At 43.1% G+C, this 13,871-nt stretch overlaps 3 protein-coding genes across 4 annotated transcripts; 1 reads left to right on the top strand and 2 right to left on the bottom strand.

Annotated features, from left to right (window-relative positions):
* Positions 1–22: 22 nt before the first annotated feature.
* On the bottom strand, positions 23–4,034 carry LOC135341178 (serine/threonine-protein kinase 26-like). Its single transcript, XM_064537679.1, has 10 exons — positions 3,891–4,034; positions 3,717–3,838; positions 3,246–3,396; positions 3,011–3,067; positions 2,674–2,940; positions 2,383–2,568; positions 2,078–2,226; positions 1,452–1,794; positions 1,258–1,338; positions 23–230 (listed from the first exon to the last, which is right to left on the bottom strand). Exons 1-10 carry the CDS (start codon positions 3,903–3,905, stop codon positions 90–92), a joined length of 1,512 nt encoding a protein of 503 aa, XP_064393749.1. The 5' UTR covers positions 3,906–4,034; the 3' UTR covers positions 23–89.
* A 26-nt stretch (positions 4,035–4,060) lies between these two features.
* On the top strand, positions 4,061–7,759 carry LOC135341181 (dynein assembly factor with WD repeat domains 1-like). The gene is made up of 11 exons (XM_064537683.1): positions 4,061–4,325; positions 4,384–4,456; positions 4,506–4,591; positions 4,780–5,014; positions 5,086–5,125; positions 5,187–5,354; positions 5,507–5,613; positions 5,732–5,949; positions 6,224–6,393; positions 7,266–7,335; positions 7,578–7,759. The coding sequence occupies exons 1-11, from the start codon at positions 4,061–4,063 to the stop codon at positions 7,610–7,612; spliced, it is 1,467 nt and encodes a 488-aa protein (XP_064393753.1). The 3' UTR covers positions 7,613–7,759.
* Positions 7,760–8,069: 310 nt separating this feature from the next.
* LOC135341163 (histone deacetylase complex subunit SAP130-A-like) lies at positions 8,070–13,870 on the bottom strand. 2 transcript variants are annotated; one of them, XM_064537661.1, is made up of 12 exons: positions 13,375–13,870; positions 12,944–13,157; positions 12,021–12,545; positions 11,818–11,947; positions 11,074–11,586; positions 10,366–10,509; positions 10,144–10,310; positions 9,189–9,320; positions 9,018–9,121; positions 8,793–8,918; positions 8,636–8,701; positions 8,070–8,356 (listed from the first exon to the last, which is right to left on the bottom strand). In XM_064537661.1, the coding sequence occupies exons 1-12, from the start codon at positions 13,399–13,401 to the stop codon at positions 8,255–8,257; spliced, it is 2,250 nt and encodes a 749-aa protein (XP_064393731.1). In that variant the 5' UTR covers positions 13,402–13,870; the 3' UTR covers positions 8,070–8,254. The 2 variants fall into 2 exon arrangements, with proteins under 2 accessions (XP_064393731.1, XP_064393732.1); XM_064537662.1 differs by having other exon boundaries at positions 10,366–10,506.
* Between the last annotated feature and the right edge of the window lies 1 nt (position 13,871).

Below are 13,871 nucleotides of genomic sequence, written 5' to 3'. Positions count from 1 at the left end.
CCCACATGCAACACACTGGGTATATATACAAAATGTAAAACATGAATGCAAGACACAGGAAATGGAATAACAATAAAGGACAAAGGTTGCTATCTCTTGAGAGAGGAGATTGTTCTCTGAATGAAGACGTCAGAAAATCCTGGGCTGCTTCGCTCTGCGATCTTGAAAGCTTGGATCAGCTCTTGAATGGTGGTCACCCCGCGATTGCTCTCCTTCTGTCCATCACTGAACTGTAAGGGAGAGAGAGAGAAAGCATCATATCATCATTAATTATGAAGCTTTGAGGATCAGTCCTATATCTGGTGCATGAACAATGAGTGTTGCAAGCTGCGCTGTGCTAATGCCTCTCGCCATGAATGTTATGCTTTTGCTCAAAAAGTATTAGAGTGTTTTATAATGAATTTTACATTCTTATCTCACTGAGAAGAAAAGAGTTATTACATGCATCTATTGTTGTTATCTATTGTATTATGTGGCTTACCAGGACCTCAAGAAAGAAGAAAATTGATTCTTCCAGGATCTGGAGTTAGTGTATATATTATCAGGAGTACATGGTCATAACTGAGAAGAAAAACTTGTGTACATGCATACACGTGTATTGTTATCTATATTGTATATGGTAGTGTTTTGTGGCTTACCAGGCCCTCCAAGAAAAAGATGATTCTGCCGGGAGGATCTGGATCTGGAAATTATTCTCTCACGCATGCATGGGGATGAGCGCGCATGCACATTACATACACAGGAATAAGAGGTATGTCTGCAAGAGGTAAAGTTAACATGGCTACTACAGTATAGCTATAGCCCTATAGCTCTTTTCTGACTCTAGCTAGCGCTTTAGTGCAAGACTAACTTATAAGTTGAATAGAAACTTTGTACGAACAGATGATGCTATGAAAGATTCTGAAGAGACTGCAACAGCCTTTGAGTCAAATTAGCCATAACTCGAGAAATAAGCTTTAGTTTGCTAATCCACAAATCAAAATCCAAGAGAACGTGGCTAGCAGCCTATAGAAGCTGTTAGTTTTCGTCGCATTGCAACCGTTGAGCAGTTACAGCTGGAACAGATCGACACACAGACAGATAGACACAGACACACACGCAGACACACAGTCAACTTTACCGTATCCCTCGTGCGGCTACGCCTCGAGGCATAATTAATGCATGCTTCGAATTTAACAACCATGAGTTGGTAATCTTAGAAACCCTAGCAATACTACCACCCAGTACTCTACGTATAATACACTGTGGTAGACTAACCTGCTTCAGTAAAGGAATGATGATTCTAGACAGGGAGGTTGAGAGGTGCTCCACCAGAGTCCCAGCAGGCATATCAACACTCTGTGCAAATGTTCAAGTGTGTGGGTATGAGTGTGTAGGGGGGGGTACAGGAATGTCGAACAGAAGGGCTATAATTAGAAATGTGGACATGCACTTTTTAAAACACTCCTCACCAGTGGTCTCTCTGGTCGACTAATCACCGAGTCCCGTGCTCTCTTGATGGGAGAGTCACCGTCACTCACAAACGAGCTACTACGTTCACTGTCGGGCTGCCCCATTACCATCTCTTCTATCCCTAGCTGTGTGGTAGTGGGTGTGTCCTCGGTCAAAAGGGGCGTGTCCCCAGGCTTTTCAGTGGCTGTCTCAGGCGTTTGCTCAACTGTGCCATTGGAGGAGCCGTGATGAATGGACACAGCAGTGCCATTATGAGTTGTGGGTTTAGTAGGTCTGAGAATTGTGTGTGTGTCTTGGTTGAAGTCCCATAGAGCATTGACACCACCCTGCTCTCTGTCAGCACTGTGTGCATTGCATGGTTGAAAATACACAGTCACAGGACCAATTTTATCAACTTTGCACCTACCGAATTCATATGCTACGATTTGATATGTACAACATTTAATGGTATGTACATTGTATGTACAACAAAGGTATAGTAGTCTATGTACATGCATAGTTGACAAATGCATCTATTATCATAATACTGTCCGTGAGGAGGGGGATTAGTGTTTCACCTGCTACTTGCATGCTTAAACAGAATGATTATTAAGACATTTAGATGCATGCATATACGTGAGCCCACCTCCCCCCGTCCACAGAGTCATCCAGATCCTCACTCTCCCCTGACTCCACCCTCCAGCGTTGGTACCGGTCTATCAGCTCAGTCAAGTACGACGTCTTTCGAGCCACCTTCAAGAAGCGATGCTTGAGCAACTCGTGAGCTGTGGGGCGCTGTAAGGAAATTGGTGTGTACTATATGCTCCATTAAGCTAACATGTACTGACATACGGTACAGGATGCCTTTAAAGTGGTTATAACAATAATTACACGGGAGTGATAATTACACGGGAGTGTAATGATAGAGACTGCACATAATGATTAGCTTACATGTTCCGGATCCTTGTTTAGACAGGTGGACACAAATTCCTGGAGGGGGCGTGAGAAATCATCGTCCAACTGAGGGGGATTGTTTTTAGGTATAAGGAACAAGACTCGCATGGGATGCAGGTCAGCATTGGGGGGTTTGCCTAGTGCCAGCTCTATCGCAGTAATCCCAAGGGACCAGATATCAGCCTGCAGGAAGTGAGTAGTGATAGAGTAGCAAGCACGCCATGATTATATCACTCAATGTTAAGGATCAAAGCATTACATTCAGGTGGCTATCACAAGTATAGTCACCTTTGTGTCATAGTTTGATTGTTTGATGACTTCGGGGGCCATCCAAAACGGAGTACCCACAAAAGTGTTTCGTCTATTCATAGTATCAGTGAGTTGCCCAGCCACACCAAAATCCGCTAGTTTGACATCCCCAGACTCAGAGAGAAGAATATTGGCGGCCTTAATGTCTCTATGGAGCTTCCTCTGTGCATGGAGATAGTCGAGACCTTTAAGCACTTCCCTCAGGATCGTGGCTATGTGGTACTCATCCAGAGAGCCAGGCTTTAACTGGGAGAGAACACAATTTGGTCGTGCAGTAAGGACTGCTAAAGTATCGTCGAATGTGTTACGAGCTTACCAGATCCAGTGCTGATCCACCACCCAGGTACTCCATAATGATCCAGAGTTTGGGCCCCTGCAGTGTTGGCATGGCAATCACAGTGACAGTGGTACAGTGAAGCAACACTAACACAATCTTAAGTATCATCAGCGTTTGAAGGTGCTAACACATGCACATTGTTATGCAATGAGAACACTAACAATGCTGGTGCTTTGCCCACTAGATAACAAACTTTCTATATGCAATAGCACACCTTGAGATAAGAGCCATAGTATTTGGTTACGTGAGGGGAGTCACACTGAGAGAGAACCGTGATCTCCTGCTGGATATCTTCTAAGTCGTCTTCTGAGTCCTCCAGATCGATAACTTTGATGGCGACAATCCGATGGTCTTTATTCTCAATCCTGTGTGTGTGTGTGTGTGTGTGTGTGTGTGTGTGTGTGTGTTTGCTAGTATGCAACCATTGTTGTTGTTGCTTGATGCACTAGATTCTACAGTAATTATAGTCACACTTTATAATGAGACAGTTATAACCATGCACACGGAACTCAACCAACAGCGACCAACAGCAAGCACTAATAAGGGTGACAGTGACGTTAACCTTTACCCCAAATTAGGCAAGCGCATATTTTACAGGGCACCTGGCAGTCAATACGTTGCTTAGATCACTGAACATTGTACACTAATCTTTGATTCTTGGCATGACGCATGAAATGACACACACCCTTTGAAGACGTTTCCAAAGTTCCCACGCCCGATCCTCTGCAGTTTAGTGAAGAGTCTCTCCGGGTCTGCCTGGCCAGTGGAGGAGCGTTTCTTTCGCTTTGGAGAAAGATTCTGCTTAGTCTATGGGGGTAGACGATACTTACAATACACCCGATGAATACTGAAAGCTTACTGATTCTTGATTCATTTCAGCTCCTGCTGTTTACAGCTTGTAACTTGAGCAGCTATACATGTAATGTGGCTAATAAGCTTCAAAACACACAGAATTACTCGGCACTTTGATTGTATATCGTGGACATGGAGACAGAGTCTTGATGCATTGGTGGTTGTGTGGTTGGGGTGATGGGGGAGCTAGCAACGATGATCTTGAGACTAGCTTTCACGCACAAGTACGAACGCATTCACTTTGGAAAGTATCTTTCACGAGGAAAGCTGCTGTGTCAGCACATTACACTAATTAACCCATTAACGCCCCAATTCCAGTCACAACAAAAAAGAATTGTGAAAGCTGTCACTGTACTGAGTTGCATCCTCTCAGACTTTACACCTGCACAGGCTGCCTGCGTCATGAAACTGAAGAGATTCCTGCTCAGATACTACCCTCCAGGTGATACACTGATAAAATATTTTATTTCATTGTTACACAACCCCCCTGTACTGTACAGGCATCATTCTTGAGTACGAGCAGACTGGAGTCACCAAATCAAAAAGTGTTGACCTCCTCGACCTCAAACCTGAGTAAGGATTGATTGTTTGTTTGCCTGCATATCACATGTATTGTACGCAGCTCTAACGTGGACGCACTGGTGAAGGAAATCACTCGCGACCCGCTGGTCAGAGACAGAGGGGATCAAATCAAGACACTCATTGCCAGTATGTTGCTCTGTGTGTACCTCTCCTTCCTTTGCCCTTTGACCCCCTTCGAGTGTGGGGTGCCCCTAGATAATGAGCTGCATACATGCACCTCTATCGAGTACAACCTGAAATTGAAATGCCTTTGATTTTCATAATTATCGTTATAGCCTCTGACTATGTTTGACCACTCCTCCCACCACACCCAGAGCTACAGACGAAACTTACCCAGTCGAGTGAGAAGAATTTCTACTTGTTTAAAGTACTCCGAGCTCACATTCTCCCCCTCACAAACGTGGCGTTCAACAAGTCAGGCTCCACCTTCATCACGGGTAGCTATGACCGGACATGCAAGGTGTGGGATACTGCCTCAGGGAAGGAGCTGCTCTCACTCGAGGGACACAGGAACGTCGTCTACGCCATCGCATTTAATAACCCTTACGGGTAAGTGCAGACGTAGGAAATCATGATAATTGGATAGTTAATTGTGAGTGTGTGTATTTTTATCGTCATAGGGATAAGATTGCAACTGGCTCTTTTGACAAAACTTGCCGAGTAAGTTCTTAAATTTAACAAATTGATTGTATGCATTGTTATTGTTGTTGTTTTGCTGTAGCTATGGTGCAGTCAAACTGGCAAGTGTTTCCACACCTTCCGAGGACACACTGCAGAGATTGTGTGTGTAGCGTTTAACCCTCAGAGCACTGTGATTGCCACCGGAAGCATGGACACGACAGTCAAACTGTGGAGCATCCAGACTGGGGCCGAGGAGCACACTCTGGCTGTGAGCACACACACACACACACACACACACAGTGATTTGATGATTAAATATTATTTACTTACAGGTACACTACGTACACATATCTCTCTACCTTCCTTTAAACCTCACAACAACTTATTACCCTACATACATTAATTCTCTCTGTATTCCAGGGTCACTCTGCAGAGGTGATATGTGCCAGTTTCAGTACAACTGGTAACCACATTCTCACTGGATCATTCGACAACACTGTAGCCGTCTGGGACACTGAAAATGGAAAGTAAGTGGAGCATGCAAATAGTGCTAGTTCAGGCCTGCAGTTGTCATTTCAACTGGGAGTTGGGATCAGTCTAATTTGCATGCAAACTGTACATTTATACCTTCTTTGTCACCCATAGACGGCTCTACACATTGATTGGTCACCGTAATGAGATCTCGAATGCAGTATTCAACTACAACAGTACTCTGATAGCCACTGGGTCAATGGACCAGACCTGTAGACTGTGGGAGGCGGGGACAGGCCGTCCTGTGGACACACTCAGCGGGCACACAGACGAGATCCTGGACATTGTGTTTGACATGAGTGGGAAATATTTGGCAACTGCCTCTGCTGACAGTAAGAGAGTGCACTTTGATCCATGCATATAGTTACAGCTTGTAGTGTAAGTTTGTATGTTTTGTTCTGAGTGTTAAATATACTTTTATGCCTTGGTGATTTTTCCAAAATGGGCCTATTTTGATCACTAACTTTGAGTGCTCATAACTCGAGTTAGGATTGTGCATTTCGCAATTAAAAGATGCATTTTGTAGCGGTGAAATACCTATCTATGATGTGTTTAGATCAGTGATTGCTAAGCTTCTGGTCAAACTGTTCCATTAAATTGTTGCAGACACTGCTCGAGTGTATGACACTGCCAGTCTAAGGTGTGTAGCCAAGATGGTGGGACATAAGGGGGAGATCTCCAAGGTGACGTTTAATCCTCAGGGTACCCGGCTACTCACTGCCAGTAGCGACCGGACGGCCAGAGTATGGGACGTGGCCAGTGGGGAGTGTGTACAGGTGTGTGTGTGTGTGTGTGCGTGTGCGTGTGTGTGTGTGTGTATGTGATGTGTTATGTCAGAGATACAAAAGAAAGGGGATTGGAAACGACCGCCCACGCCCTATGTAAAAGGACTGACATCCGGTGAAGCACTCCGTGTAATTATTGCGCTCGCAAATAATTACATGGAGGACTGCGCTACGGTTTTGTATCCCTGGTTTCTAGCTCTCCTATCCACTAGAGATCACTCAGGGCCTGGGAGATACTTGAGAGAAGTAAGCTTATACCACTGACAAGCTCTAAGTCCGTTGTCTTTACTCTGCTTCCAATTTTTTTGAGTTTAGCTTGAATTACTCTATGTCAACTTTTCTCTGTCCCTCCTGTGAAGTCAAAACAGCAAAGGACATTGCTTGACTTGGTTATTATGTATCTAAGTGCTACATAGAATGGCTTTATGCTATAAATAAGCTGTACTGTTCATAAACGTTTGCAGTATAGTCCTTTAAACTGCTTTAGTATACTTTTAGACACACCACGGGCCTGTCCCTCCTACGACTTCATAGTAAAGGCTATTTCTTCTTGCATAGCATTTATTTGTCTAGTAATAGTGGCTGCGTTGCTTAGTCGACTTTTTAGAGCTAAATTCTCTTTACTTTTTAGAAAAATCAACATTAAAAATGATCAATTTCACTGTTTCTATGTACAGCACATTGTAGAGCAGTCAAGACAGGTAATGAGCATGCTGACTATAAATATAATCCTTTGTAGTTTTAGCCACGCCCTATAACGCGGAATGCTTCACGCAAAAATTTCGTAAAAATTTCGTTTCCAATCCCCTTTCTTTTGTATCTCTGGTTATGTGTGATGTGTGGTGCTATCCCGATTGTCTCAGGTGCTGGAGGGCCACACTGACGAGATATTCAGTTGTTCATTCAACTATGAGGGAGACATTATCATCACAGGTGTGGGTCGACATTTCTATTATAGTAATTATAATTATGCATTTTATATCACAATGACCCCTTACTAAATCATGCCTCGACTTACACGACCATGTAATAATATAACACTGAAGGGACTGTATGACTTCTTGTCACCTTGACAACATGATATAAAGTAGTCGCACATGTACAGCTAGTGTGCTTGCAGTTAGCGATTTGTGCTATAATAATGTAATATTACTGCTACTTGCTTATCTGTGCAGGTAGCAAAGACAACACGTGCCGAGTGTGGAGATGATATCATCATTATGTCATAGCAAGGCAGGCGACAACCCAATCACTTGCAACCTGAAGTGAACTAAATCCTTTTTGTTTTTTGTAAATACTTGTACCAGGTTGTATGATAATTATTGTTAATGTATGCAAATCGGCCATTTGCAATTAACATGATCTGCATGAGAGCTGTATACCACCATAGGATCTAGGAGTCGATGTGTCAATGTACGTATATATATATGTACATCAACAAACTAAAGTATTGTATCATGCATGCATGCACAACCTGCCATCATTTATATAAGCTCATACGACATTGGACGGGGTCAGTGTTTGATGGATCAAGCCTCTTGTGTGTGCATGTGTGTATCTGTACATGTTCAGTTAATATCATTTATCATACACCTATATAATTTCACATGCATGGCTGCAATGAATTATTTATTTTGATTATTAAATTTTCGTGAAATTGATAGACGCATGAGAAATAATAAGATTGCCAACACAACAGAGAAAAGAATTCACATGTGTGGAGTGTTCACTGAATAGTATGCGAGATAATTAGAAATTATGTAAGGGTAGGGTGTAACAGACATCACTGTATAAAAGATAATCCACTGGCAGTTTGTGTATCGAGAGTGTGGCCTAAGTGATTGGCCGTCCATCAACTTGTCGTGTGGTGATTTGTGAAGAGGTGAGGAAGAAGGGGGGAGGGGGGACTGCACTTTACCAATAGCTCTGTCACTTGGGGCCGGTGCTCCAACAGCTGCACACGAGATCGAGAAACACAAGCAGTTAAAGCACAAAACATCATGCAGTATTCAATGGAGTGCAACATTTGGTCAAATTAAAATAAGGAACATATCATCACGCACTCACCGTAATTAGAAAATCGGACTTACAAAACTAAAGTTAGGGCCTTCTCATAAAGGTCTAAATTGTAGATTGACACAAAATAATATTTCTCTTTAATTTATGTACATGTAAGGTGTGAGTATATATAATGAGACTTCTACTATGTGATAACATAATTATCAAAGCTCACCTGTAGTGACTTAGCCCTGGTGCTTTCCATATGGGATAGTATCCTACTTGATCTTACTGAGTTGCACTGTAGGAAGGGAGGGCAAAAGTGAAGCACATGAAACATGACCATGCTAGTATATTGTACATGTACACTGTACACGAGACACACCACTGACCTCAACGAGTTCCTTGAAGTTGTCCAAGTACTCAGTCTCGATCACACACTTTTTGCTGGCCTTCATGTCATCCGAGAATGAGCGCAAACTCTCAGCCACTTCCAGTAGCTCCTGCTCCACACTCGACTGTAAGAATGACATAGTATTACATCACTATAATGTCATGTACATAGACACAAGTGCGATGCAATAATGTAACCCACACACAAATCACATGACACTCACCATTTCCTTGACCTGTTTGAGTACATGGTGGACTCTCCAGCCCTCTGCTCGCTGCAGAGCATAGCGATCACTGGCCAACTCCACTGCTGACAGTCTACTCTCATCTGCACAGAGGTATATACACAGAATAGTAATACTACATATATACACACAGCAACAGTGACGGCCTACCTTTGCGTTTGATGTCAGAGTGTTGCTTGAAGTGATTGTGAGGCGCCTTGTGACACACTTTGTGGAGAGAGCTGATTGGGTACGGAGATCTGCGCAACTGAGACAAATATCTGATCTCCACTTCCATAGGGGCTAGATAAAGAGAAGGATTTTACAGTGAACTACTACAGTAATTATGCCTCGAGGCGTAGCCGCACGAGGGATACGGTAAAGCTGACTGTGTGTGTGTGTGTGTGTGTCTGTCTGTCTGTCTGTCTGTCTGTGTGTGTATTCCAGCTATAACTGCTCAACGGTTACAATGCGACGAAAACTAACAGCTTCTATAGGTTTCTAGCCACGTTCTCTTGGATTTTGATTCGTGGATTAGCAAACTAAAGCTTCTTTCTCGAGTTATGGCTAGTTTGACTCACATTGAAGGCTGTTGCAGTCTCTTCAGAATCTTTCATAGCATCATCTGTTCGCACAAACTTTCTATTCAACTTATGAGTTAGCCTTGCACTTAAGCGCTAGCTTTTTGTTGGCTACAAGAGTTAGAAAGAGCTGCTAAAGAAGCTAGCTATTTTAGTAGCCATTATTGGCAGACACACCCCTATTCCTGGATGTAGATCTAATGCGCATGCGCGCTCAATACCACGTATAAGAGAATCCATTTTTCAGAATCAGAATCAATTTTCTTCTTTGTTGAGGTCCAGGTAAGCCACAAACCAACCTTTTCTGATAATTACATTACTTTCAATTTGTATTATTCGTTACTGTGTTTAATGTTCATTCAATTGCTAACACCTATTTTGTCAATTTGAAATCATAATTATTGCAAATTATAAACCTTTCTATAACACTCTAATACTTTTGAGCGAAAGCAAAAACATGGCGAGAGGCATTAGCACAGCGCCAGCTTGAACACTAGTTAGCATTAGTATTTGTAATACTACACAGGCTAGTAACTTTCACTCACCACCATCTTTGATTGATTCTTTTTTGCTGCGAGTGCTTTTGCTTGAGCCAGATGTCCTTCCACTTTCTTCTGACCCCTCCACAGAGAGAGGTGTGTCCAATGAGGAGGCAGAAGACGACGAAAGAGAGTCGGGGACATTTGATGCATACATGTCATCATTGGCAACCCTAGAAAAGAAGGAGAAAATTGAAGTAAACATTAGTGTAAGATAGAAGAGCTTACATGTTTTGTTTGCGAGGTTTTTTTCTTGGAGAGGCTGACACATCGCCAGGATCAGAGCGTCCCCCTACATGGTTGAGAGGTGCCACGCCCCCATCAGAGGTGGGACTCAGGGGAACCAGAGGGAATTCCCCCTGAGACAAGCTGCTGCAATAAAGAGGGTACATGTAAGTAAGATACCACAGATTGTACATTGCATCTGCTTATGAATATTCATGATTTTCTTATAATTATTTTTGTGAAACTATAAATGCCATGATAGAAGTTTGAAGTACATCATGACAGCTCTGAGCGATCATCAAGTTGTAGTCCAATTAAACTTTTAAAAATATTTCTAGCTCTGCATGTGTCTTTGCTCTTAGAGGATACTTCTTACCATACTGGAGGGCTACACGAAGCGTTTTTTTTGTTCCGGGCCAAGAAACTCTCACAAAACAAGAATATGTACTTAAAATGGCTGACAGAGCCAAGGAAAACAGCCTCTTATGAGCTTTCAGCAGTCTTTTTTTTATAAATATCTCCTTATGTGGCCCTGAGCTACAGTAGGCTGCACCTACGCTATCTAAGCTATCTCTCAAAAGTGTCTATTCGATGAAATGACCACTGCGTTTCAGCTGCTCAATATCACTAGATCTAGCTCATGAATAATATGAGCAAACGGTTTACTGTAACCTTAACATGTCTACTAAATCAGACAACACACACACACACCTATCGAGAGTCCTTTTCCTCAAAATTTGTGGTCGGGGGGAGGTCCCCACTCCTTGTGGGTGTAGCAGGCCAGAAGGTCTCACAGGTGAGCCAGGTAGATTGCCTCCTCCAGGACTGTGAGTAACTGTAGAGATATCCAGCACTCCGGGAGCCATCACCGTGGGAACAGACATGCCTCCTAAGGTTTTGCCAGTTCCTTGATTGCCAATAGTTTGATTTTCAGTTGCCATGATAGCATGTTCCGGGGGTAGATGTTGCCAACCAGTGTCTGCGGGGTCGTACTCTGTTTTAACCGAGTCTACAGTCTGAGGAACAGAGCCCTGTGTGTAGGCTGGTTGCATGCTTCCTACACTGGTGGGTTGGAGAGTGTTGTTGTTTGTGATGGCTGCAATGTGTCGCCCAGTCAAACTAGAGCCCTTCTTGATGATGATGTTGGACTTGTCCTTGTTTGCCAAGCCCACTTGTGGGAGAGGTTGAGAGGAGGGGGAGTAAGCAGCAGATGGTTGAGGAGGCCTGGAGGGAGAGGGGAATATACTTCAACCAGAGGGAATTATGTACAAGTTTATAATGAAAACTCACAAAAGTGTACCTACATGTATATATCTAGGTATCTATATTTGCCTTCTCAGGCAATGGAAAGTCTATACTAACCTAGAATTGTGTTCTTATCCTTAAGAAATAAGAACAACTAAAGTTAAACACACCCCTGACACACCCTCTATATAGACAATGCTATTTACTCACCTCTCATTTTTTGTGTCAGTGAAGGAAGTCATAGAGGTGGATTGTCCACTGGTGGTGACATGATCTGATAATCGCCCAGGGTAACCATCAGACAGTGCAGCTCCTTTACCATCACCAATGGATGACGATGCTGGGGGAGAAAAACACACATTGAAATTTCTATAATTATATTATATCTTAGGTGGAGCAAACGAAATACTTACTTGGTACAGCTGTTGTATCCTGGACAAAGGCTCCACCTACATCCATTGATCCCTTTTGTTGAGCGCTTGAGGCCACACTTGTTTGTTGGTGAGCAGGACTCATGAGCATCTTGGAGAGAGTGCTGCTCCCTTTCTGAGACACCGTGGAAAGCATGTACAAGCCGGGGGCATAAGTTACATGATTGATAGGAGATTCTCCTTTCGGCCTAGAAACAGCAACATTGGTCAGCTTAGTGTTGAGGGATGTACTGGTGGGCTGTTTGGGTGTGGGTCGTACTACTTGAGTTTTAGTAGCCATAGGTTTGGTAGTTCCAGACTTAGAGGTGGCCAGCTTGATGTTGACAGGGGAGCTTGGGGAGAGATAAGGAGGCTGACTAGATTGTCTCACAGGAGAGGGGTGAAAGATAAGTGACTGGGGGGGAAACCCCATGGGAACATCTTGCATGAACGGCTGGTTGAGAGAGTTCTGTTTGGTTGCCTGGTTCATTGTGGTGGTAGCCACACGAGGTACTCCAAGGTTCAGAGCTGCAGAGAAAGAAACAAGCAACGTTATTATTCATAGCTCTCATCTAGTGGGCATTCATATACCTTAAGGTGACATATTTTCGCGTGTATTAATTTCTGCTATTTCTGCGAATGAGAGTAAAATCGCAAAAATTAGTACTCGCAAATAATTGGCCGCCCTCTTGTTTAATGTATCCAGATCGACATTTCGCAAAAAATTATACCGCAAAATGTACAAAACTGTAAAAACGCAAACAAATCTACCTGTGAAAATATGTCACCTTAAGGTATATAATTATGACCATAGTATGGTTAATTTGAAATGCCGTCAGATTATGCACTAAGGCAGATTATAAAAGCCTAACATTGTAATGAGGTCAAACAATGCTATTTTACATGTACTAGAGATCTAGACTCACATGGCATGAATATCGGAGGTCCCATGTCGTTAGGAGGGTTTGAGGGGACCCGTCCCATACCAATTGGCTGATGATGCATGATCCCATAAGCCGCCAAAGAGTGGTGTGCTGTCAGTCCCATTGACGAATCAGACGCCATCGCAAAATGAGGTATGAGTCCAGCCTGGAGTTGGGGGTTAGAGCTGGGTGGCCCATTCATCACACTTGACCGGTCCTATTATCAGATGATAATAATTATTTGAAAGATAATACAATACATGCAGTGCAAGTGCAGTGTAATAATTTTAACGATAATAAACACAGCTACAGCTAATTCAGCAAACATGCTTACAGCTACTTAGGCTGGCTCATACACAGCTTTTCATACAGACAAGCCATAAAATGCAATTACTTGCAGCTTAAAGGGATGTGCTCTAACTAGAAACACTCACCTCTTGCTGTCTACTATTGTCTGTCATTCTCCTCACAGGTTGAAGGGGTAGTATTGAACGATAGTGGAACACAAAGCTGTTGTAGAGAACCACTTAAAGACCGGGTTTACTAATTGAGAAGCTTCAGTTACTGCCCTAAGCTTCAGTGCCTTGTTGGTGTGAGTCTATGGAATGTGTCTCTAGCTCTGTCCACACAATGTTTTCAGCTCTTGTGGAGTTCTTTCGGTTTATAGCAGTATTTGTCGTTGTGTAGTCGCGATAATAAGGTCCGAAGGTGTTTTAGTACAGGTGGGCAAGATCAAAACAAAGGCTTCGTCTTCTGTCTCTCCTTGGGTCGTGGCTCCTCTTGCGTAGCTTGTCGATAGGAATCTTTCGACTAACTCTCGGCTAGATAGACTGAGCTAACAGCAGCATCATAGACGACATAGCAGCTAGTTAGCTAGAGTACTATTATTTTTGTACACATGTCAACATGCACACATGAGGGTCAGTCAAAT

Source organism: Halichondria panicea, chromosome 9 (assembly GCF_963675165.1).
Source record: "Halichondria panicea chromosome 9, odHalPani1.1, whole genome shotgun sequence".
Taxonomy (NCBI): domain Eukaryota; kingdom Metazoa; phylum Porifera; class Demospongiae; order Suberitida; family Halichondriidae; genus Halichondria; species Halichondria panicea.
This window is presented reverse-complemented; position numbering and strand designations above follow the sequence as displayed.